Here is a 25,725-nt window from a genome sequence, read left to right on the forward strand (position 1 = left end):
TCTTTCTCTTTGGATATAACATACAGTGCATCCGGAAAGTATTCACAGTGCATCACTTTTTCCACATTTTGTTATATTACAGCCTTATTCCAAAATTGATTAAATTCATTTTTTCCTCAGAATTCTACACACAACACCCCATAATGACAATGTGAAAAAAGTTTACTTGAGGTTTTTGCAAATTTATTAAAAATAAAAAAACTGAGAAATCACATGTACATCCATGGATACCATTATGTATAGCATATAGGCACATGTAGAACACATGAGTTTGTTCTGGTTTGATGTTAACCATTTTGCTACCAATATCTCAAAAGGGGCATAGTTTATTTGGGTGTCATGTCAGGATAATTTAAAGTTTTTATACTTGGCTTTCAAGTATCTACTGATACTGTTGTTACTGGCTTTGCTATTAACAAATGGAAAAAAACAATTATTACATATGAATTTAAATAATTTTCATTAAAAAAAGCTTACTTTTGCATGCAGTGCAAACTTAATATTTAGTATCAATTTAATTTGCTTTTTTCTTTTTGTTTCTTAACAAGCTTTACTAGTTACTAGTCTTATGTAAGATTAGATTCAATCTAGCTTCTGACTTGTCACTGATAGTAGCCCCTAGAAATTGGAAAAATGCATTTTAAATGTATTTTAAATTTACTGACGAACTGCAACACATGTAAACCCAGCTGTCGGTTCATCTTGACTGCAGTTCAAACAGGTTGTGAACTTGGATGGAGTTGCAAAATGGACCCGAGGATTGCCGTATGTCTGCAACACCAGAAAACACAAGAGACACAAAATAAAAGGGTGTAATTAAATTCTCTTGTAATCAGCTACTTTTGCTACGATTGCAAGCGCCTCAGTAGCTCAGTTTCACTGTAATGCATTATTTGTTTTTTAGAAGATGGAGTGGGCAATGTGAAAAGTTTTTAGTACTGGTCTATCATCTGCTGTAACAGGAAATGTTCACTGTCAAGGAAGATGGATGAAATGTCCGCTTTTACAGTGGGTCATGGTACATACAAGTACAGTAGCATTTTGTGTTTTACAGAGAGCTATCTTAAACCCAATATGCCTGACACTATTTTAATGCCAATGATTTCATGCTATTCGAACAGACAGAGACCCATTATGGTGTGGAAAAAAGACAGGTGGGGGGATGGATGAGGAATGGTGTAAAAGGGAGCAAATTACATTTAAAACAACAGTTTGTAATTCAGATGTTGAAATTCTGGCTGTTGGAATTCATCTGCATTATTTGCCCAGGGAGATAAATTACATCATCCTTATTAATGTTTACATTGCTCCCTCAGCAGATTAGGACTCAGTAACCGAAGTGATTCACTCAGTCACCAACACTTAACACTAGAATAACCCCAGAGTCTACGAAAAAACTCGTAGATCCGGCCCACCTTAAAACCATTCGCAGCTCTCTTTTGTCTTCTAAATGTGCCGATTAAGACGAGCCAGCAAGCAGCCGGCTATTCCATCCCCCACCGTCGCAGAGCGTTCACTAAGTTTTCCAAGCTCTTGCCTTGTTTGATTATCTGGGAGTGACTGAACTGCTAGAGTTTTAGTGTGGAAATAATAGATCGCTATTTGAAACACACACAGTTCATGTGTGTTCCATTTCTACAGCAATCTGTGTAAACACATTTTTAAAACAGAAACGTTTTTCATATTTTAGTAGTAAATGACAAAATGTAGGCATAAACTATAATAATAATAATAATAATACATTTTATTTATACAAGGCGCCTTTCAGGGAACTCAAGGACACCGAACAACAATAAATAAATAAATAGATAAATAATTAAATAAAAGACACAATTATAAAAAACTTAAAACATCAGAAAATCTAGAAATTAAAACCAAACAAAACCATTATAATCAGGAGGAAAAAGAAAAAGCCATTTTAAACAGATGCGTTTTAAGTTTACATTTGAAGGATGAATATGATTTGATATTTCGGAGATCCGCAGGCAATGAATTCCAGAGCTTGGCAGCAGAACGGCTGAAAGCTCTGCTCCCCATGGTGGTTAGACGGGCGGGAGGAACAGTCAGATGGGTGGAGGAAGAGGATCTAAGGTTACGGGATGGAATGGCAACATGAAGAAGGTCAGACAGATATGGAGGGGCGAGGTTATGGATGGCCTTAAATGTTAATAGTAGAATCTTAAAATCAATACGAAACTTAATCGGGAGCCAATGAAGCTGCTGCAAGACCGGAGTAATATGGTGAATAGATGGGATTTGAGTGATGATACGTGCTGCAGAATTCTGGACTAACTGAAGCTTATGAAGAGATTTATTCGGGAGACCAAAGAGGAGTGAATTGCAGTAGTCCAGCCGAGAAGTGACAAGACTATGAACAAGAATGGCAGTGGTGTGAGGAGTGAGAGAGGGGCGAATACGATTAATATTACGTAGGTGGAAATAAGCAGACCGGGTGATGTTATTAATGTGAGATTGGAAGGATAGAGTACTGTCGAGGATGACACCCAGACTCTTGACCTGAGATGATGGGGAAACAACAAAGTCATCAATAATAAGAGAAAGATTATTGGTTTTGGATAATGAAGATTTTGAACCAATGAGGAGAACCTCAGTTTTGTCACTGTTTAATTTAAGAAAATTCGAAGAAAACCAGGATTTAATTTCAGCAATGCAGTCAATAAGCGAGGGTGGTGGAAAAGAGGAGGTGGGATTACCAGCAAGGTAGAGCTGGGTGTCATCAGCATAACAGTGAAAATTAATGTTATATTTGCGAAAAATATTGCCAAGGGGAAGAAGGTAAATAATAAAAAGAAGAGGCCCCAGGACAGAGCCCTGGGGCACACCAGAGGTAACAGCGGTGGGTTTGGATGTGAAGGTTTTAAGTTGTATGAACTGAGTGCGGCCTAAGAGGTAGGATCTAAACCAATCAAGTGGAGTGTGAGTAATGCCAATCAGAGATAATCTATTAAGGAGAGTGGTATGACAAATAGTATCAAAGGCCGCACTCAGATCATGGAGGATGAGAATAGTGATTAGACCGGAGTCAGCAGCCATAAGGAGGTCATTAGTAATTTTAACAAGTGCCGTTTCTGTACTATGAAGGGGGCGAAAACCAGACTGGAACTTTTCATATAGATTATTATGAGATAAATGGGTGTGAAGTTGGATAGCTACTATTTTTTCAAGAATTTTGGAGATAAAGGGCAAGTTAGAAATGGGGCGAAAGTTATTGAAATTAGTAGGATCAGCACCAGGTTTTTTTAATATTGGGGTTATAGCAGCAGTTTTAAAAGATGAGGGAATAATACCAGTAGTGAGAGAAGAGTGAATGATGGCAGAAATGAGAGGGACTAGAGAGGGGAGGCAGGCTTTAACCAGAACTGTAGGCAGGGGGTCCAGCTGACAAGTAGATGACTTGGATTTGCAGATGAGATGTGAAATTTCTGAGGAAGTGGGAAGCTGGAAAGAAGAGAAAAAGTGAATAGGCGAGTGTAGTTCAGAAGGAATATAGAGAGGATCTGGACCAAGGTGCTGATGTATCTTTTGGATTTTCTCGTTGAAAAAAGACATAAGAGAATTACAGAAAGCAGTTGAGTAAAGGTGAGATGGTAAAGAGTCTGGAGGTTGTGTAACATTATTAAGTAAAGAAAACAAAGTCTTGGTGTTACCTGTATTATGAGTAATTAACTGAGTGTAATAATTAGACTTGGTTTGAGCTATACAATCCTTATAATAGAGAAGATGATTTTTATACATCTCTTTGTGGACAAACAGTCCGGATTTTTTAAACAACCTTTCAAGTTGCCTGCCCTTAGCTTTCAGAAGCCAAAGTTCAGGCGTAAACCAAGGGGCAGAAAAAGAAAAAGAAACAGAACGGGTTTTTAGCGGAGCCAGAGAATTAAGAATATCATTAAGACAGGTGTTATAATATGAGACCAGTTCTATGGGAGTGGATAAATTATAAAAGTCCATTTGGGAATCGATTCTAGAAAACAGCAAATTCAAGTTAATATTCTTAATGTTGCGAAAGGCTATGAGACGTGGAAGCTTAGGAACAGAAAAGGTAAGTTTGGCATTGAATGAAAGAAGAAAATGGTCGGTTATAGTGAGTTCATCTGCTGTGAGATCAAAAGGAACAACACCAGAGCAGCAGATCAGGTCCAAGATATGTCCTTTACAATGAGTAGGAACATCAGTGTGCTGCTGGTATCCAAAACTCTCCAGGCAAGATAAAAAGTCTCTAGTGAGAGGGATATTGATATTGTCCAGATGTACATTAAAATCCCCCAGCAGAATTATATTTGGGGTAATTACAGATAAATGAGTAAGGAAGGTAACAAGATCGTTCAAAAAATTGTTGTTTGACTTAGGAGGACGGTAGACAGTTGCAATAATGGTCGGAACTGGGCCAGACAGTTGACACACAGTCGATTCAAAAGAGCTAACAGCAGGAGCAGACAACGGCAGGACTTTCCACTCCTCGCGATAAATAATCGCGACACCTCCTCCACGGCCAGAGGCACGGGATTGACAAGTGTAAATAAACCCCGGGGGGGTGCATTCATTAAGTTGTGAAAAGTCTTGAGGTTGTTGCCAAGTCTCAGTTAAACAGAAAATGTCAAACTTACGGTCAATGAGGAGATCCTGAATGAGATGTCCCTTGCTCGTGAGTGAGCGGATGTTTAGTAGACCAAAGCTGACAATGTTGCTGTCGCATTTGACAGTGGTGTTAGTCGACCTAGCTAAGCTGGCCAACACGCTATGATCAACGTTCCTATCTGTGTTGTGTGGAGGGTGCCGAAAATCAGACCAAAAAGATTTAATTCCTTTCGAGACGCCCGTTCGGAATCTCCGACGAGACCCACGGTGGATGTATCTCCGACGAGGGAGAAGTATGACGTCCGGGTCGAAATACAGCACCGACAGCAGAGGCACAGACTGGAGAAGACGCAGTCGAAGAAGCTCAGCAGCTGGATACTGGAGGAGGCCAGTCGCAGGTTGGATAACGAGCGACAGAAGACTCCAAACAAGCATTAACCAGGCGATTATCCTACCAGTCCACATTGTAGGTGAGGAGGCCAGAGACAGCTCAGACGTCCAGAGAATAAGCCGGTAAGTTTCAAATGAAACGGAGGTTAGGATGAAGCTAAATGCATACACAGCATATACAGCCACGCAGAGATGTCAACAAAATGGCAAAAAAAAAAACAAATACCCACAAAATCACATAGTCTAGTTACCGGCGAGCAGCGGCGACCAGTCCCGCCAGCGTTCACTCAAACCGGGTGGCACCCCCTATGATGGTGGGCACTACTGCCCTATATAATGTATGAAGCCTGAAGTCCAAAGATCAAGTAAAAACACTTCCACAAAAGGTTCAGGACTGATACAATAGCTTCCGTGGCGTAGCGGTAAGATTTGCTGACTTGTAATTGAGAGTCCCCGGTTTGATCCCCACTCACTCCTATATTTGCCGTTTTCAGTAGTGAGCTCCTCTTTTTGTTAATGTTATACAGTACACACATACATTTGGTTTGCGTCTGTAACACACGGTGTGCATTTATAGGACTGTAAAAGTTACCGTTTTTTTTTTACTTTTATTCTCTCTAAATCACGATCACGATACATACTACCCCCCCCCCACCAGGGATCTGACGCTGTTATTTTTTATTTGAAACGGAATAACTGGAGATGTGAGTGGTGTTTTGAGACAATGGAACTGGACATTCTCTCATCTGGAGGGATAAAAGCTGACACACAAACGCTGGCGAATCTGCCTTCTTCGTATCTCACCATCACTTGATTTTTTTATTCGGTTTTATTGAGTGTTCCTGCTCATGCTGAATTAGAGTGCACCTTATGGTGACTGATGTCAAAACAACAAAAAAACACAGACGTAGGTATATATGATATTTGGAATTATTCGTTTTATGACATGTATAGTACATTTCGGAAAACTTTGTGGCACGGATGCAACATTATTCATATTATTCATATTCATTCGCATAACATCTTGTGTTTTGTAATCAGTGAATGCGTATTTTTTTTCCCCGATCTTGCCAGTCCCCACATGTTGCTGTATGCTGTTTCTTTTGTATACTCCACGGCATGCAGAGGATAGAATAGTACAGAGCAGTAAGTTCAGCGTTATATGCAATAATCAGATTCAAATGTTAACTGTTCACACACACGCAAGGATAGTCTTTCCTACATTTACAACGTGTGTACCTGTTACAATGTACATGCTTCTCTCTATGCTGTGGTTCCTATTACACACCTGAAAGAAAGAGACAATATATGTGAAAACATCATCGCACTAATGCAATATTATTTGAAAACGAACAGCGTCAGATCTGGTGTGGATTTATGTTGGCGCTATTACTGAAAGAAAAAAAGATCAACATATGTGTTGATCCAGCAGAACTGAATAAGCTCACGTGCTCTAGCATCCCCACCCCCGATCTGACTCTAAGAAACAGCGCAAGTACAGACGCGAACCAAGTGTGATCAAGATTTCCTGGTTCGATCTCACTCACTCCTATATTTGCCGTTTTCAGCACTGAATACATAAAATTTATAAATTGGTATGCACTGTCTGCGGTGGGTTGGCACCCTGCCCGGGATTGGTTCCTGCCTTGTGCCCTGTGTTGGCTGGAATTGGCTCCAGCAGACCCCTGTGACCCTGTGTTCGGATTCAGCGGGTTGGAAAATGGATGGATGGATGGTAAGCACTGTAAATCGTTAAGTTTAAAATGTCGATCGCAGTTATTTCTGTTAATTAATTCATGCTTTTTACTTAGAGTCAGAACAGGAGCTTGTTCAGCTTATTCAGCTTCTGATCTGACTCAAACAGCGCCAGTATAACTTCACACCCAACCTGACGCTGTTCGTTTTCAAATAATATTGCATTACTTCGACGATGTTTTCTGATTGGTACTATTCGCGTCATAAAATGATTTCTTCACATATATTTGTCTCTTTCTTTTTTAAAATGTGCGTTGTAGCATGCAGCAACTGGCCACCTTCATGTTCAATCAAATGTATCTTTTTATTCTAAAATAGTAAAAATAAGAACACTTCACATCTCATAAGGGAGTTATGCAGAATTGAACTCATGACCTTCTGATTGTCAGTCAGCAACTGATACTGTTGCGCCATGGCGGCAATCATAGTAGATAGGTGTCAATGTCCCACACTAAGGCAGCTTTTTTTGGCGGCGGCTTTTTTTTTTGTACCTTTTGTGAAAGTGTTTCTTTGATATTTGGACTTCAGGCTTCATACATTATATAGTTTATGCCTACATTTTGTCATTTGTTACTAGAATATAAAAAACGTTTCTGTTTTAACAATGTGTTTACACAGATTACTGCAGAAACGCAACACACATGAAATGCGTGTGTTCCAAATAGCGATTTATTATTTCCATTCTAAAACTCCACTCACTCCCAGATAATCAATCAAGGCATGAGCTGGGAAAAGCCTGTTTACGTTCTGAGTCGGTGGGGGGATGGAATAGCCGGCTGCTGGCAGCATGTCTTTATCAGTACATTTAGATGACAAAAGACGCTGGCAGAGAGGTGAGAACGGTTTTAAGAAGCGATTTAAGGTGGGCCCAGATCTACGAGTTTTTTCGTAGGCTCTGGTAATTCTAGTGTTAACTGATGACTCTTTCTGATTTTGCACTTATGTGGTGACTTCAACTATGTGACTTTGAAAAGAGAGAGAGAGTTTGGGAGCATGCACTGATAGCATGTTGCTTCACCTACTACATGATGAACCACCTACATTGGAACCTGAGTGCAGCAGGTGACATCTCAGCACCACACTGGAACAGTGTGAAGCTTTTTACAGCTGCCAATCCTGCCACTAACCCCCAGGTTTTGCCTGTAAGTTGGAGGACCTGTTTGCAGGGTTGGATGCAGATTAACATCATACCCAGGATATGCGTAACAGATGTTGGCAGGTATAAATGGGAGAAGACAGCAAGCACAAGGCCGCAGTTATGACACTTGAGGGCTTATTCCATTTCCAGGTCACACCCTTCAACCTAAAAAATGCTGGGGCCACTTTCCAGTGCTTTATGGAACAAGTTCAGAGGGGTTTGATAGGAGAAATCTGTTTTATGAATGTAAAAGATATCGTTGCTTACTCTCCCACTCAGGAACAGCACCTGAAGAATTTGGACACAGTCTTCCACAGGCTCCAACAGGCTCAGCTTACCATCCTCCATCCTCTTCCGTCTTATCTGAGGTCGGGTCGCGGGGGCAGCAGCTTGAGCAGAGATGCCCAGACTTCCCTCTCCCCGGCCACTTCTTCTAGCTCTTCCGGGAGAATCCCGAGGCGTTCCCAGACCAGCCGGGAGACATAGTCCCTCCAGCGTGTCCTGGGTCATCCCCGGGGCCTCCTCCCGGTTGGATGTGCCCGGAACACCTCACCAGGGAGGCGTCCAGGAGGTATCCTGATCAGTTGCCCGAGCCACCTCATCTGACTCCTCTTGATGCGGAGGAGCAGTGGCTCTACTCTGAGCCCCTCCCGGATAACTGAGCTTCTTGCCCTATCTTTAAAGGAGAGCCCAGACACCTTACGCTGGAAACTCATTTCAGCCGCTTGTATTCGCGATCTCGTTCTTTCGGTCACTACCCATAGCTCATGAGCATAGGTGAGGGTAGGAACATAGATCGACTGGTAAATTGAGAGTTTTGCCTTTCGGCTCAGCTCCTTTTTCACCACGACCACGACCATCACTGCGTATGCCGCACCGATCCGCCTGTCGATCTCACACTCCATTCTTCCCTCACTCGTGAACAAGACCCCAAGATATTTGAACTCCTCCACTTGAGGCAGGATCTCGCTCCCAACCCTGAGAGGGCACTCCACCCTTTTCCGGCTGAGGACCATAGTCTCGGATTTGGAGGTGCTGATTCCCATCCCAGCCACTTCACACTCAGCTGTGAACCGATCCAGAGAAAGCTGAAGATCATGGCCTGATGAAGCAAACAGGACAACATCATCTGCAAAAAACAGTGACCCAATCCTGAGTCCACCAAACCGGACCCCCTCAACACCTTGGCTGCGCCTAGAAATTCTGTCCATAAAAGTTATGAACAGAATCAGTGACAAAGGGCAGCCCTGGTGGAGTCCAACTCTCACTGGAAACGGGTTCGACTTACTGCCAGCAATGCGGACCAAGCTCTGACACCGGTTGTACATGGACCAAACAGCCCTTATCAGGGGGTCCGATACCCCATACTTCTGGAGCACCCCCCACAGGATTCCCCGAGGGACACGGTCGAATGCCTTTTCCAAGTCCACAAAACACATGTAGACTGGTTGGGCGAACTCCCATGCACCCTCCAGGACTCTGCTAAGGGTGTAGAGCTGGGCCACTGTTCCGTGACCAGGACGAAAACCACACTGTTCCTCCTGAATTTGAGGTTTGACTATCCAACGGACTCCTCCTCTCCAGAACTCCCGAATAGACTTTTCCAGGGAGGCTGAGGAGTGTGATCCCTCTGTAGTTGGAACACACCCTCCGGTTCCCCTTTTCAAAGAGGGGGACTACCACCCTGGACGGCCAATCCAGAGGCACTGTCCCTGATGTCCATGCGATGTTGCAGAGACGTGTCAACCAAGACAGCCCTACAACATCCAGAGCCTTGATGAACTCCGGGAGTATCTCATCCACCCCCAGGGCCCTGCCACCAAGGAGTTTTTGACCACCTCGGTGACCTCAGTCCCAGAGAAGGGGAAGCCCACCTCCAAGTCCCCAGGCTCTGCTTCCTCGTTGGAAGGCATGTTAGTGGGATTGAGGAGGTCTTCGAAGTACTCCCCCCACCGACCCTCAACGTCCCGAGTCGAGGTCAGCAGCGCACCATCCCCACCATATACAGTGTTGACACTGCACTGCTTCCCCCTCCTGAGACACCGGACGGTGGACCAGAATCTCCTCAAAGTCGTCCAAAAGTCGTTCTCCATGGCCTCCCCAAACTCCTCCCATGCCTGAGTTTTTGCCTCAGCAACCACCGAAGCCGCATTCTGCTTGGCCTGCCGGTACCTATTAGCTGCCTCCAGAGTCCCACAGGACAAAAGGGACCGGTAGGACTCCTTCTTCAGCTTGACAGCATCCCTCACCACCGGTGTCCACCAACGGGTTCGGGGATTGCCGCCACGACAGGCATTAACCACCTTACGGCCACAGCTCCGGTCAGCCGCCTCAACAATAGAGGCACGGAACATGACCCATTCAGACTCAATGTCCCCCACCTCCCTCGGGACGTGGTTGAAGTTCTGCCGGAGGTGGGAGTTGAAGCTATTTATGACAGGGGGCTCTGCCAGACGTTCCCAGCTGACCCTCACAGCATGTTTGGGCCTACCAGGCCTTACCGGCACCCTTCCCCACCATCGAAGCCAACTCAACACCAGGTGGTGATCAGTTGACAGCTCCGCCCCTCTCTTCACCCGAGTGTCCAAGACATGTGGCCACAAGTCCGATGACACGACCACAAAGTCGATCATCGAACTGAGGCCTAGGGTGTCCTGGTGCCAAGTGCACATATGAACACCCCTATGCTTGAACATGGTGTTCATTATGGACAATCCATGACGAGCACAGAAGTCCAATAACAAAACACCACTCGGGTTCAGATCGGGGGGCATTCCTCCCAATCATGCCCTTCCAGGTCTCACTGTCATTGCCCACGTGAGCATTGAAGTCTCCCAGCAGTACGAGGGAGTCCCCAGAAGGTATGCCCTCTAGCACCCCCTCCAGGGACTCCAAAAAGGGTGGGTACTCTGAACTGCTGTTCGGTGCATACGCACAAACAACAGTTAGGACCCGTCCCCCCACCCGAAGGCGGAGGGAGGCTACCCTCTCGTCCACTGGGGTAAACCCCAGTGTACAGGCTCCAAGTCGGGGGGCAATAAGTATGCCCACACCCGCTTGGAGCCTTTCACCGGGGGCAACTCCAGAGTGGTAGAGAGTCCAGCCCCTTTCAAGGAGATTGGTTCCAGAGTCCAAGCTGTGCATCGAGGTGAGCCCGACTATATCTAGCCGGAACTTCTCAACTTCACGCACTAGCTTAGGCTCCTTCCCCTTCAGAGAGGTGACATTCCATGTCCCAAGAGCCAGCTTCTGTATCCGAGGATCAGACCGCCAAGGTCCCCGCCTTCGGCCACCACCCAACTCACACTGCACCCAACCTCCTTGGCCCCTCCCATAGGTGGTGAGCCCATGGGAAGGGGGACCCACGTTGCCTCTTCGGGCTGTGCCCGGCCGAGCCCCATGGGTGCAAGCCTGGCCACCAGGTGCTCACCATCGGGCCCCACCTCCAGGCCTGGCTCCAGAGGGGGGTCCCGGTGACCTGCGTCCGGGCGAGGGAAAACGCCGTCCAAATTTTTTGTTCATCATAGAAGGTCTGTTGATCCGCACTTTGTCTCATCCCTCACCTAGGACCAGTTTGCCATGGGTGGCCCTACCAGGGGCATAAAGCCCCGGACAACAGAGCTCCTAGGATCATTGGGACACGCAAACCCCTCCACCACGATAAGGTGACTGTTCGAGGAGGGGAGGCTCAGCTTACACTAAATATAAATAAATATTGCCTTGCTTAACCTCACATCCGTTTCTTGGGCCACATAGTGTCAGCAAAGGAGTTGAAGTGGACCCAGAAAACACCAGTGCTATAAAGAACTACCCCAGAACTATGCCTATGCCTACCTCAAGAGTCTGAAATGGTTCCTTGGATTAATGAGGTTGTATCACAAGTTCATTCCACACCTAGCTGCCCCTCTTAACCATCTAAAGAAAAAAGATGTGCCCTGGAAATGGTCAACTGAATGTCAGGATGTGGTCAACCAAATTAAGGTGGCTCTTCAATCTCCACCCATCCTGCCTCAACCAGACCATATGATGCCCTTCAAGTCCAGACTGATGCCTTGGTGCTGCTCTGTCTCAGAAGAATGATGGACTGGAGAGAGTGATTCCTTTTGCATCACGAAGTCTGCATGAGGGCGAGGTAAACTATTCCACCTCTGAGAAAAAATGTTTGGCGGGGTTGTGGGAGGTGGAAAAATGGTGCAATTTTTTGGAAGGGTTTGAGTTTGAAATCTACACTGATCACAGTGCCCTGACCTGGATATTCAATCAGCCCAAGACATCCTCCCAATTGACTAGATGGGTACTGCATCTCCAGAGTTTCACCTTCAAGGTGTTCTACTGAAAAGGATGTGGCAACATGATCCCCAACACGTTGTCAAGGATCCCTTGAGTCAACTGGTGTGATATGTATTGCTATGACCCAAAGGCTGTGGACTAATTTGCACCTGAGCTAAAGCACAAAATGTGTGTTAGGTGTGCCAAAAGTGTAGGGAGGACTCTAGTAAACAAGGGCCTGGCCGCATTTAACTGCAGGGTTCACTATATCGATCTGTGCAAGCAAAATTTGGGGGTCTAAACTCCAGCTTGTGGTCCCTGTGTTCCTCTAATATTTTCATAATAGTCCTTTTGGTAAGACACCTTGGTAGGCTGAAAACACTGTTAAAAGTATCGGAAGTGGAATAGTGGCCTTCTGTGCAGAAGGAACGTGTGGAACCATGTGAAGAGATGTCATACATGCCAGATGATGAAAACTCCACCTGGAAAACCAACTGGAGAGTTAAAGTCAACTGTGGTGTTCGAACCAGGAAAGATGTTGGGAATTGACCTAATGAGACCCTTACTTTCTACTTCCACCAAGAAGACAGTCTTGACGGTCGTTGTAGATTATTTTTCAAAGTGGGTGGTTCTGTTCGCCCTAACAGAAGCCAAAGCCCAGAAGATCTGCACCACCCTGAAAAAGGAAATATTTACCCGCTCTGGGGTGCCAAAGTATATAGGATCTGATAGAAGTCCACAGTTCACCAGTAAACTAATGGAAAGCTGTGTATTGCCTGGGGTATAAAGCAGAAACTGACACCATCCTATCATCCACAGACTAATCTGACAGAGAGAGTGAACCAGACCTTAAAGACTATGCTGGCCTCCTATGTAGGTGACCCCCATCAAGACTGGGACAAGTGGATCCCGGAGCTGCGCTTTGCCACCAATACGGTGAGGCATGAGACTACTTACGCAAAACCTACCTTGGTAGCGTTTGGGCGAAAGTTAAAGGGCCACATGATCATGTAATAACAACAGCTCCCTTACCAGACACTCCCCAATACCATACACTCACCACACTGGATGGAATGTTCAGAAGAGATAGGTAAGGGTAACAGCCAGACATGCCAGATACTACAATGCCCTCTATAGTAAATCTCACTACTCGGTGGATGATCTGGTTTAGGTTAGGGCTCACCATCTCTTTGATGCAACTGAAAGGTATTTCTCCAAGCTTGTGCCAAAGTTGACAGGACCAGCTTTAATTTTAAAGCAAATCAGGCCAAAAAATTACTACATAAAAAAGGGTAGGGAAAAAGATATAAAAACAGATACAGCAAATGTGGTCAACCTTAAGCCCTACTTTGGACCCCCTCTGAGAGAGGCTGGGGTTGGGGAATTATGTAGCACTGCCACATAAATTTATTCTTTTGTCACTCTATTGCGTTATTAACAATATGAGCCCTGTCTCAGTCTGAGAATATATAGAATACAGTGTAAGGCTTAAGATGGGCGGATTGGATAAATGTCAATAGAGAGGGCCTTTGTGAGGTATGAGTGAACATTGTGGGATATTTTGGGTTCATGATTTTTTGTGTTATTTGTATACTGTATGTGTTGGAAAAGAGTGTGGGCAGTTTCAGAATTGGAACATATTTGTTAAAATTTGTGTGATGTGTATATAGTTGATTTATTATATTTTGTTTCTCTGTACCATTTCTTTGGGTCATTTTTTTGCATACTTTAATTTTATTATTTGATGTAATCTTTCGGCACTACAGGAAGGGGTCCAAAAGCAGTTTTGGGGTTGACATGGAATCCAGAATTAATTAATTAATCACTATTAAAATGGTGTGCTTCAATTCGCTCTGTCACACACTCTGCCTTTTTCAATTTCTGAGTATTTTTTTATTGATTTGTCAGAAAGTGGAAGGTGCAGGTGGCATGGCTGTCCATGAGCTAGCTTTTATTAAGAATACAATGCAGTGTAATCAGTTCATTTCAAATTTATTGCTATTTGTACTTATATGCTTTTTTCAACACCCTGCTCCTATTTGTGCATCCCATGATGCAAGCAAGAAACATATCCTTATCTCAAGAAAAAACTACCAGGAATCTATGATGAAATTATTTTTTTCTAGTGCTTTGTTGGTACAAAGATGCCTCAGAAATGTGAAAGTCATGTTTTCTTACATCGAAACCTTTGCTACTTCAAAATGTCTTCACAATGAGACCCCAACATCAATTCATTCTTTTAAAAAAATGCAAGATAGGGATAGGTGGCACGGTAGTGCAGTGGTAGTGCTGCTGCCTCGCAGTTAGGAGATCTGGGTTCGCTTCCCGGGTCCTCCCTGCGTGGAGTTTGTATGTTCTCCACGTGTCTCTGTGGGTTTCCTCTGGGCACTCCGGTTTCCTTCCAAAGACATGGTGGATTGGTGATTCTAAATTGGCCTTAGTTTGTGTGTGTCCTGGGATTGGTTCCTGCCCTGTGTTGGCTGGGATTGGCTCCAGCAGACCCCTGTGTTCGGATTCAGCAGGTTGGAAAATGGATGGATGGAAGATAGGGATATTTAATTTTTAAATTTTATAAAAAAATGTTTCATTTCAGAATGCATTTTCACGTGGCAAACTAATATATACCATGAAAAAGAAATAACTTTGACTTGAAAGATACAGAACTTATTCTTAAATTGTCAAAAACAGCAGTGAATAAAAACACTTTATAAGATTTATGATATTCTTAATTTTGTAAATGTGAGATCTGAATAAATCATATAGATGTGTACGGTTATTTTTTAAAGAAAAGTTAAAGGTTGTTGCACCCATGTAGAAGGCAAACTATATTTGAATAATTTTATATAGAAGTTTAAGTTCCTGCCCACATTATTTTCTGCTATTTGTGATGTCATACTATTATAGTAACTATCCATCCATCCATTTTCCAACCCGCTGAATCCGAACACAGGGTCACGGGGGTCTGCTGGAGCCAATCCTATAGTAACTACAGTCATTTTAATTAAAAAAAAAAAGATCTACTATTTTAAAAATGTATCTACGTGTGTGGCTCCAGACATAATAAATCTAATGTACATGCTTCCTGGAAGAATATAAAAATTGAAGTATTTTTGTAAAAAGCAAAAGGATTTTTATTTTCTCTAAAAACTAGTTTACTTAACAGATTATCTGGACATAACATTTTCACACAAGAGTCAGTCAACTATGAAAATAGCTCTATACAATAAAATTACAAAAGAAAGTACAAATCAAATCAATTACAATGTTAAACTGAAATACTCTGGTTATTCTTTTACAAAGACGCAATTGATTTTTAGTAATCCAACTTGAATCCTGAATTACTTTTGTATTTTCTGTTAGAAACAGCTACACAGGCACAGCATCTCTCTCGCAGATCCACATTCGTTTATTGGCTGGCATTCCTGTATCAATGCGTATCTTTGTTATGACAGCATGTCTATTGCCTAAGTTAGGAATATTTTTAAATGTAGAACTGAAAAAGAGAAAAAAGGAAAAAGGTTTTATTTGGCAATGCTGAATATTAAAATACAGAGGTAAATACTGTAATCATAAAATATGTAAGTCATATGTACTTCATATCAAAATAAAGTGTACTTATATAATTTATATGCTATGGAATCCCAGCACGTTCAGAATGGCAGGCAAGTAATATTTTCACATGTACCATGTACTGTAAAACATACCTCAAGTACACCCAAGTGTGCTTACACCGCAAGAGCAGAGTAGAGAATTGAAGAAAAGACGGCAGTACTCCACTAGTTTCTCTTAGACCTAGTATAATGCTTAATTTAATACAAAATCCTGTATGTTTTCACACAAACAGATGGTATGTATAGTATAATTCATTATTTGGTTTTGGTAAAATTAGTATTTCTTTGATCAAATTTTCAGATCTGAATGTTTTAGTGGATTATAAAGGCACTATTTTATCTTATTCCTCTTCAAGAGACATAATAAATAGGGATAAAACAATAAAGTACAAGGCAGTACAGAAGCATAATGTTGTAGCGGGGCTACATAGAAATAGTGTTGTTCAATGTTTGTACTGAGTGCGTTTTTTTTCCATCTACCCGTTTGCTGTTTGTGTGCGTCAGTAAATGTCGTCCCTGTAACTTACAAGGGGGACAGATGATGGAAAGAGACCGCACCCCCAAATTGGAAAACACCTGTTAATGATCAATTACATCCGGCAGTACTATTTAAGCAATCAGGAGGAAATGAGGAGGAAGAGAGAGGAGAAAGACGGAGACCATTTTTCACCACCACGAATCAACTTACCTGCTGTTTTTCCACATCGCGCTTTTGTACCAGTTTGTTTTCATTCTGCCGGATTGACTTCAATTCTCTCATCACCAGAGACCCCGGGGTCAGATTACATCATCCACCACGCGCCGAGGATTCACGGTGAGGTTGCTCCATTTAATCCGGGAAATACAAACGCATCTCTTATCAGTTGACCAGTCATCCACATTCAGGACAGTTGTACACTCTGACTCAAGTTCAATATCATTGCCATTTTCCGTGTTTCATTCATTGTTGTTATTTGTTGTTGTTTATATTACAGGGGCAAGGGAGGGTTTGTTGTGTGTGTGTGTGTATATTGTGAAGGACAGCCGGGTCCCATGCCCGGCAGGGACGCCCCTGCTGCACCTGTTCCGGGTGAGCCACCATGGACAGCTCAATACCTCCCCCGGGATGCTTGGTGGCAGCCTCCCTGATGGACAGTGATCCCCCAGCCTAGCGCATGGCTCCAGGGGAGATGGAGTTCTCCACGGCCTGGTTGGGGATTTGGCTGGCCGCTAGGGGGAGCTGCATGGAGTTTGCAGCCCGGCTGGTCGAATCTTTAGCCCCACCTGGAAGTGCAATTAGAACCAGGTGGTCGAGCCTCTGGAATGCTTCCGGGTGGGTTATAAAAAGGGCCAGCCACCACCAGAGAGAGAGCCAGAGTTAGGAGGAAGGAGACAAAGCTTGCGGAGGAGTGGTGGGAGAGAAGAGTGTGTTGTTGCTGTGATTGGGATTGTGCTTTTGGGACTGCGTATTGCCTGTGGGTCACGGGGAAGACGTACGCCCATGGGTGAAGAAAAATAAAAGTCCTTGTACTTTATACGTGCCTCTGTGTCCTTCCGTGCCGGGTCAGGCGCCTATATAGCGCCTTTTCTACTATATATAGAGGGCGTCACGGTGGCGCAGTGGGTAGCGCTGCTGCCTCGCAGTTGGGAGACCTGGGGGCCCGGGTTCGCTTCCCACGTCCTCCCTGCGTGGAGTTTGCATGTTCTCCCCGTGTCTACATGGGTTTCCTCCGGGCACTCTGTTTCCTTCCACAATCCAAGGTTAGGTGGATTGGCGATTCTAAATTGGCCCTAGTGTGTGCTTGGTGTGTGGGTGTGTTTGTGTGTGTCCTGCAGTGGGTTGGTACCCTGCCCGGGATTGGTTCCTGCCTTGTGCCCTGTGTTGGCTGGGATTGGCTCCTGTGTTCGGATTCAGCAGGTTGGAAAATGGATGGATGGATGGATGGATGGATATATATATAGATATAATATAGCGTTGTCACGGTATTGCTCTGGTGGAGGGATATATATATTCTACATGGTGTATGTGCAATAGTGTTTTATTGTGTTCTATTTTAATATATTCACTTATTTTTACATATCTGCTTTTCTTTTGCGCTTATGTTTACACTGTTGATTGTGGGGAAAAGTTTATTTGTTAGAGGTATGGCTTGATATTAAGATTCAATCTCAGTAATTTATCCAGGCCACAGGTCTTGGAGGTGTAGCTGCCGGCTGGGTAAGGGGTCGGCCGTTACAATGTTTAGTGCTGATTATTCTACAATTCAAATAATCTGATTAACCAGTTAGTTGATGGATTTCCGCAGTGTATACTAGTTTCCTTGCACATTTCAAAGATGTGCAGAGGCTGATGATAGATATACTAGAATAAATCTAAGATTTACTAGAATTTATAGTGGGTCCATCAGCTAAAGCCCAAATTGGTCTTGGACTTCTTGGCTCTTTCTCTGTCTTTTGCAAACCTCAAGTCCGCAATCTAGGTGTTATCTTTGACAGTAACCTCTCTTTTGAGAAATAAGTTAATTCTGTAGTCAAGAGTTGCTTTTTCCAGCTTCGTCTATTAGGTAAGATCAAGCCTTTTTTATCTTCTAGGGATCTTGAGAAAGCTACTCATGCTTTTATCTTTTCTCGCCTTGATTACTGCAACTCGCTGTATTCTGGGATTAGCAAATCCCTGATACACTGGTTACAGTTGGTCCAGAATACTGACGCTCACTTTCTGGTTGGGGCAAGAAAGTATGACTGTTTCTCCAATATTAGCTTCTTTGCACTGGCTGCCTGTCAGTTTTCGAATTGATTTTAAAATCTTGTTGCTAGTTTTTAAATCTTTACATGGGCTTGCTCCTGCCTATTTATCCGAATTGTGTGTTTTACACCAGCCATCCAGAGTGCTTAGATCTTCTGGTCAGTTGTCTCTTGTTGTCCCTCGTACCAAGTGTAAAACCAAGGAGGACAGGGCTTTTGCAGCTGCTGCTCCTCGCCTGTGGAACTCTTTACCTCATCACATAAAGGAGTCGTCTACAATTGAACTGTTTTAAAACAACATTAAAAACTCATTTCTACTCACTTGCATCACTTAATACTGATGGTTTCCTCATTGTGATTATGTAACATTACTTCTATTTATTATTTTATTTATGTTCATTTATTGTATTTCTATTTGTTATTCATGTTAATTGTTTTCTTTAATTCTATTATTGTAAAGCACTTTGGCCACAGCATTCCTATGTTGTTTTAAATGTGCTATATAAATAAAGTTGACATTGACATAGAAACACTTTGTTGTCATTGTCAGTGTTGGTGTGAGTGTGCTGTGTGATGGATTGGCACCCCTTACTGGTCAAGCTTTTTTTTTTTTTTTTTTTGTACATGATGCTTCCGGAATAAGTTCTGACCTGCTAATGGAAGAAATAGGGTCCAAAAAATGAACAACTGGATTTTTAATAAGATGTTGTAAAATGTCAGAATTACAAAATTTGCAATTGATTAAATGTCTTTAAAACCATGCATAAATAATTTTACTATTCAGGATAATGGCTTTTTATGATATCTACAATACATGTATATAAATACAATTGGGACTACTGTGCATCCAGAGGGCATCTTTTGATGTTATTTGGCTTTGTTTATTGTTATGTATCTCGCAATCTAAGGACCTCAACGTAGCTTTCAGATTGTATCCTGTCTGTTTATCCATTTTCGAATTCACCAATCATGCAAAAATGGCTGGACTGATTTTCGCAAAATTTTGTATGTAGGTTGTCATTGAAATATTTTGTACTAGCCAACCCGCGGCGTAGCATACGCCGCATAATTATGTATTGATGGGTGAACACGTCCTGAATGACACAGTTGTCCAAACAGAAGTGAAAATAAAATTGAGTCCGGTGCATTCTTTAACTGCATTCTCTGCCTTGTAGCGCAGTGGAAGTGTTGCTGCTTTACAGTAAGGAAACTGTGGAAGATTTTGGGTTCACTTCCCGGTTCCTTCCTGTGTGGATAGTGCTTTGAATGAAAAAAGTGAACATTTGCAAAATCCGTAACGCTGCGTTCAGTAAGTACAACACACACGCGTTTAATTTGTCGGCCACTTTTTGCCAGCCGTCTTTTCAGGTTTGGGCTGCTTTTGCAGTGTTACTGCTTGTGCATATTAAATCTTGAAATCCTTCGAGTAACTAATTAACTAACACCCACCCACCCAGCTTGTGTGAAAAAAATGCGCCGGTTTTTTCATCATTTTGTTGCAGCCTATCAAAGACTTGCTACCCCCAAATCCTCACCTGAGTCGCTGTCGTCTGTGCACCTCTGAGCCACGTTGTCGTTTCATTGTTCTTTGCGGTTCCGGCTGGTTTTCTATATATAATCCACCAAATCACCCGACCATGGTAGTAGGAGGGGGGTGGGGAGCGTACACAGGGCAGGGACGTATTCAGAGGGAGCGTATGACCCACACACAGTGGGTATTCCTCGTTCGTGGGGAACAATTGCAAGCCCCGGTACCCATTACGAATGGGGTTCAACGGCTTACCCACGCCTGTCGGCGCCGGATAGACACACGTTGATCCATTCAGTGTAGCACGCGTGCAGTACCGGACATCACATACCTGTTAATGGTCAATCTCACGTGGCTGAAAGCCACTTGTCCCTCTAAGAAGTTGGACACCAACCGCTTGGCGATCGCGTAACTATTAAGCAGGAGGGTGTCTCATTCGTTATCGGAATTAACCAGACTAATCGCTCCACCAACTAAGTACGGCCATGCAACACCACGCACAGAATCGAGAAAGAGCTATCAATCTGTCAATCCTCTCCGTGTCTGGGCAGGGTGAGGTTTCCCGTGTTGAGTCAAATAAAGCAGGATTTGTGTGTGGCGAGTTGTTGTGTTCGAGCACATGAGCAGGCACTGTGAATGCCTTGAGAGCGTGGGTGGACGCGTGCCGGTGAATAATGAGTATCTATATATCTTCTTAGATATAGGCAGCGTCTGATAGTTGTGATGGTTTTACACTCCAGCACATTGCGGTGAACGCTGGTAACAGTCAGGCGGGCAGGTGTAAGAGTTGGTGCTCTTAGAGTTGATGGGCGTGTCTCTCTAGCGGTTCAAGTTCTTGGGCGGTGCTCTGTTGTTTGTATCACATGGTCGGACGACTTGGTGGATTATATATGATGAACATTTGCAAAATCCGTAACGCTGCTTTCAGTAAGTACAATGCACACGCGTTTAATTTGTCGGCCACTTTTTGCCAGCCGTCTTTTCTGGTTTGGGCTGCTTTTGTAGTGTTACAGCTTGTCTACCTATATGTATAATTCTCTAAGCCGCCGCCAGAGCGGCACGACACCCATGAAAGCACGCAGGAAGGAGCCATGTAACAAAGTATTAACAGGAAATTGTCTTTGTGTAATAGTAAAAGGCAAATTATCCGCGACAAACAAACTGTTTTAAACACTGCATACCAAGCCGTGGCGTAGTATACGCCGAATAATCACACTGCTTTTTAAATGTTTTTTAAGCAGAGGGAAAAATATGAACATTTGCAAAATCCGTAACGCTGTAACGCTGCTTTCAGTAAGTACAATGCACACGTTTTTAATTTGTCGGCCACTTTTTGCCAGCCGTCTTTTCTGGTTTGGGCTGCTTTTGCAGTGTTACCACTTGTGCATATTAAATGTTGAAATCCTTCGAGGAACTAATTAACTAACTAACACCAACCCACCCACACACACAGCTTGTGTGAAAAAATGCGCCCGTACTTTCATAATTTTGTTGCAGCCTATAGTGGAGTCAGGCACAGAGAAGGTCAGCTGCTGAGAGAGCGTCTCGACTGTTGTATGGCCTGCCTCGGTGAAGCAGGTGAGATGCTAATGAAACAGAGGCACAGGGCTTATTGGTTTTTAAAGACTGCTTCCTTCATTGTGTTTTAACCTCAGTTTTAAAGGATTGTTTTAAGGATCCCATGGGATACCCCTCGCAAACTGTTTTAGACGCTGCATTCAGCAATTCACATCCGCGACAAACATGCCTCTTCTTACATGGTCCTGCTTTGGTGGGCGGGAAACGTTTTCCGTGTTCCTGCAGGACCATCTAAGAAGACGCATGTTTGTCGCGGATGGGAATTGCTGTATATAGCGTGTAAAACAGTTTGCAATGTTGCCAAAAAGTCAATGTGGCTCAGAGCTGCATGCGGACTGTAGCACAGACAAATAGAAATGACGGCGTGTTTTCCGAGCCGTTGCGTCTGAGTTGGTGGCCGTAGCTCTGCGAGTTTTCGTCGTATCCAATGGTCTTAGAGTTGGTGGGCGTGGCTCCTTCCTGCGTGCTTTCATGGGTGTCGTGCCGCTCTGGCTGCGGCTTAGAGAATTATATATATAGATATTGTGTTTCAATAATTTTATCATGTAACAGGGGCAAATCAAAAACTACATATAATTTCAAAATGGTAGATCTTAATGAAATCATGTGTGACCGACTTAAAATCCATGCTATGTGGAGTTTTGAAAATTTTATCGGGAAGGGTGGTTTTAATAGGGACAAGTAAAAATGAAGATCACTCAACAGCCAAGTCAAAGTCCATGAAATTTTGCCTGAATTTTGTTGATACAACTTAAACGCTAATCATTCTGAAGTTATGTGGCAGATACAATTCCTATGGCACCACTCAACTGTCATGGGGAAGATGGAGAATAACAAATCAATGACTTTTTTCCCCTTTTATAGTTTTCTTCTGAAATAGCATCTCCTTTTAGGTAATTCCTTAATACTCCTTTCACAATGACTAATTCATGACATAAAAAATACTACTAACAGAAAGTCAGAATAGTCAGAGCTAAAAACATCTACTGTATATGGATTCAATGATAAATGCTACTTCATTTCAAATGTGCTAAGATCGAGCCCCCTGCCCACTCAGCCTCTTTCAATAAGCTGTCTAAGCACAAATGTTGCATCTCGGGATTCACATTCACATTTTGTAACTAACTATTTTTGCATTTCTTTTTCACTTGAGTGTTTTTAGTTTATTGTTGTGTATTCTTGTCTATTGTTGGAGGAATCACAGAATAAGATTTTCATTGTACGGAGTACATATGACAATAAAGTTGAAGTTTTATACTATAGTAGACAATTCCGTTATAATCAAATTATTTTCCTAACACATTATCGACAGATATTTACAATGTTAAATATTTTGTGAATAATTAAAATTGCATTTGATATACAGTACAAACTTGGCATTGCACTGAACTTTTTTGTTAGTCTTTATTTTAATGTATTACATGATTTTATAGTTCAGTGGAGCTCCTTACTTTTGAACATACTGTAACATTTTCTAAACCCAGGTAATACTGAGCAGGATTGCAAGAGCCCAACCCAGCAAGCACAGAGTGCAAGGCTAGAACAATCCCTGGACAGGGCACCAGTCCATCACAGGGGGAACATACAAACACACAATGGCCAATTTAGTGCCAATAATCCAACCTACATGTCTTTAAATTGTGGGAGGAAACCAGAGAACTTGGAGGGGACCCTTGCAGACATGTGAAGAATATGCTGACTCCACACAGGAATGACCTGGGACATGAACAATGGTCTTCTTACTGCACAACAGTGCTTGAACATGCTGCATACAATTGCATATGAGTACAACATTCCTGTTATAGATCAATTCTTGTTTTTCCTAGTGATTTGGCTTTTGTTAATGGTCACTACATATAACAAATTTAGAGGAAACTGTACTCATTTGAATTCAAACAGGTAGTTAGTAGGAAAAATGGGAATTTGGGGTATAGATAACATTTCACCCTGTAGCAGATCCTGTAAAAGTGATGTGCTGTACCAACAGTTTTCTGTTTTTCCTTTCCAAACAGGAATATAGTGGCACATTGTGGTCTGAATTTGAATGGGATACCCAAGTTCTCTGCAGTATTTTGTGTATTTTGCCACAAGGCTGCCCTCCCTGACCACCATTCTTTGAAGTCTATGTATATAAGAGCACTCAAAAATTCAATCTAGCTTAAATTTGTATTTTAATGTATCTTATATCATATTGTGAGGAGTAAGAAGAAGCCGACAAAATAGTGAGTGCTGCATGCAACCAAAGAGGCCACTTGCCAACCACATTTTTTTCTGCAGCTTGTGACCTTTATCTCTTCATCCTATGCAGGGTAGTTGCCCTTTTTCACTCACTGCCAGCCCCATTTCTCTGTTTGATTACAGTATTAGCATGTACAGTGCTACTACTGTTTGTAGTACTTATTTACAAAAACTGCAAGCCCCATATGCCACAAGCACTGCTGAAGCAAGAAAGGACACACTGCATAAATATACACACTCACTACAGATTTGTTGTTGTCATTTTGTTGTTAAGCACCATCGAGTCAATTCCGACTCATATTGACCCTATGTACAACAGAATGAAAAACTACCTAACCCTATGTCTTCCTTACAATTTATTACAAGTTTGATACCATTGTTGCAATACCACCACTAAATCAATCCATCCCATAGGGGGTCTTCCTCTCTTTCATTGTCCTTCCATTTTACCAAGCATGATGCCCTTTTCTAGGGAATGATCCCTTCTGACAACATGTCCAAAGTACATGAGACTATCCTCATCTCTAAGGAACATTCTAGTTGGACCTGTTTGCACTCCTGGCGGTCCATGGTACATTCAATGTTCTTTGTCAGTACCACAACTCGAAGCAATCAATTCTTCAATGGTCTTCTTTATTCATTGCCCAGCTTTCACAACCATAGGAAGTGACTGAAAACACCATTGCTTGGATCAGACACACCTTAGTCCTCACAGGTGCATTTTGTTTTTAAACACTTTGGAGAGGTCTTTCACTGCACATTTCCTCAATGCAATACACCCTCTGATTTCTTGACTGCTACTTCCATGGGCTTTAACTGTCGATCCAAGTAAGAGGAAGTCCTTGACAACCTCAGTCTTCTCTCTGTCTTTCACTGCTGGTCCAGTTGTGAGGATATTTGTTTTCTTTAAGATGTAGTCCATACTAAATATGGATCTCTTCCAGTTGGTTGGAAAAGTAATTGTTCTCCAGATTTCTTGGCAGAGATGAGTAAATGCTTCCAGGACTACATCCGTTTGTTGGTGCATTTCAGTTGGTATTCAATTGATTCCTGGAGTCTTGTTTTTTGGCAAAATTTTCAGTGTAGATTGAACTTCGTCTTTCAGTACCATCGGCTCCTGATCATATTCCATCTCCTGAAATGGGTGAACCTCAGCCAATTCTTTTTGGTATAATGACTCTGTATATTCTTTCCATCTTCATTTGATGCCTTCTACATCATTTATTATTTCACCCATGGAATCCTTCACTATTGCAACTCGAGGTTTGAATTCTTTCAACTTGAGAAATGATGAGTGTGTTCTTGCTTTCTGGTCTTCATACTCCAAATCTTTACACATTTCGTGTAATACTTTACTTTATCTTCACTTTGAAATTTTCTTTACAGGTCTTTAACTTTATATTTTCTTCCTTCCACTTTAGCCTATCTGCATTCAAAAGGAATTTTTAAGATCTCCTCTGACATCCAGTTTGCTCTTTTCTTTGTTTCCTTTCTTTTTAACGACTTTTTGCTTTCTTGATGTCATTCCATAACTTATCTGATCTACTATTGTTTGTGCACAACGCATCAAATCTATTTTTAAGGTGATCTCTGAATTCAGGTGGTACATGCTCAAGATCATACTTTGACTCTCATGGATTTGTTCTAATTTTCTTCAATTTTAAGTTGAACTTCCATATGAGAAATTGATGGTCTATTTCACAATAGGCACCTGGCCTTGTTCTGACTTTTGATATTGAGGTTCTCCATAGTTTCTTTCCACAGATGTAATCAATCTGATTTTTCTGCCCCCCACCTGGTGAAATCCACATGTATAGTCACCGTTTATGCTATTGAAAAAAGGTGTTTGCAATGAACTGAATTTTGCAAAACAAACAAATTATCATGTAATATCC

General features: G+C 42.6%; 1 protein-coding gene across 5 annotated transcripts in view; it reads right to left on the bottom strand.

Annotated features, from left to right (window-relative positions):
- LOC114657202 (killer cell lectin-like receptor subfamily B member 1B allele B) overlaps positions 1 to 25,725 on the bottom strand; it is a 509,866-nt gene that overhangs the window by 352,827 nt on the left and 131,314 nt on the right. For 4 of the 5 annotated variants that reach the window (XM_051931740.1, XM_051931739.1, XM_051931742.1 and 1 more), the window contains one exon: positions 15,202 to 15,644. The exons of the other annotated variant lie outside the window; for it this stretch is intronic. In XM_051931740.1, coding sequence (XP_051787700.1) covers positions 15,518 to 15,644 — 127 coding nt within the window. In that variant the 3' untranslated portion in view covers positions 15,202 to 15,517. Of the gene's footprint in view, positions 1 to 15,201; positions 15,645 to 25,725 lie in introns of those variants that run through there. 5 annotated transcript variants of the gene reach the window in all.

The sequence above is a fragment of the Erpetoichthys calabaricus genome, chromosome 9 (assembly GCF_900747795.2).
Source record: "Erpetoichthys calabaricus chromosome 9, fErpCal1.3, whole genome shotgun sequence".
Taxonomy (NCBI): domain Eukaryota; kingdom Metazoa; phylum Chordata; class Cladistia; order Polypteriformes; family Polypteridae; genus Erpetoichthys; species Erpetoichthys calabaricus.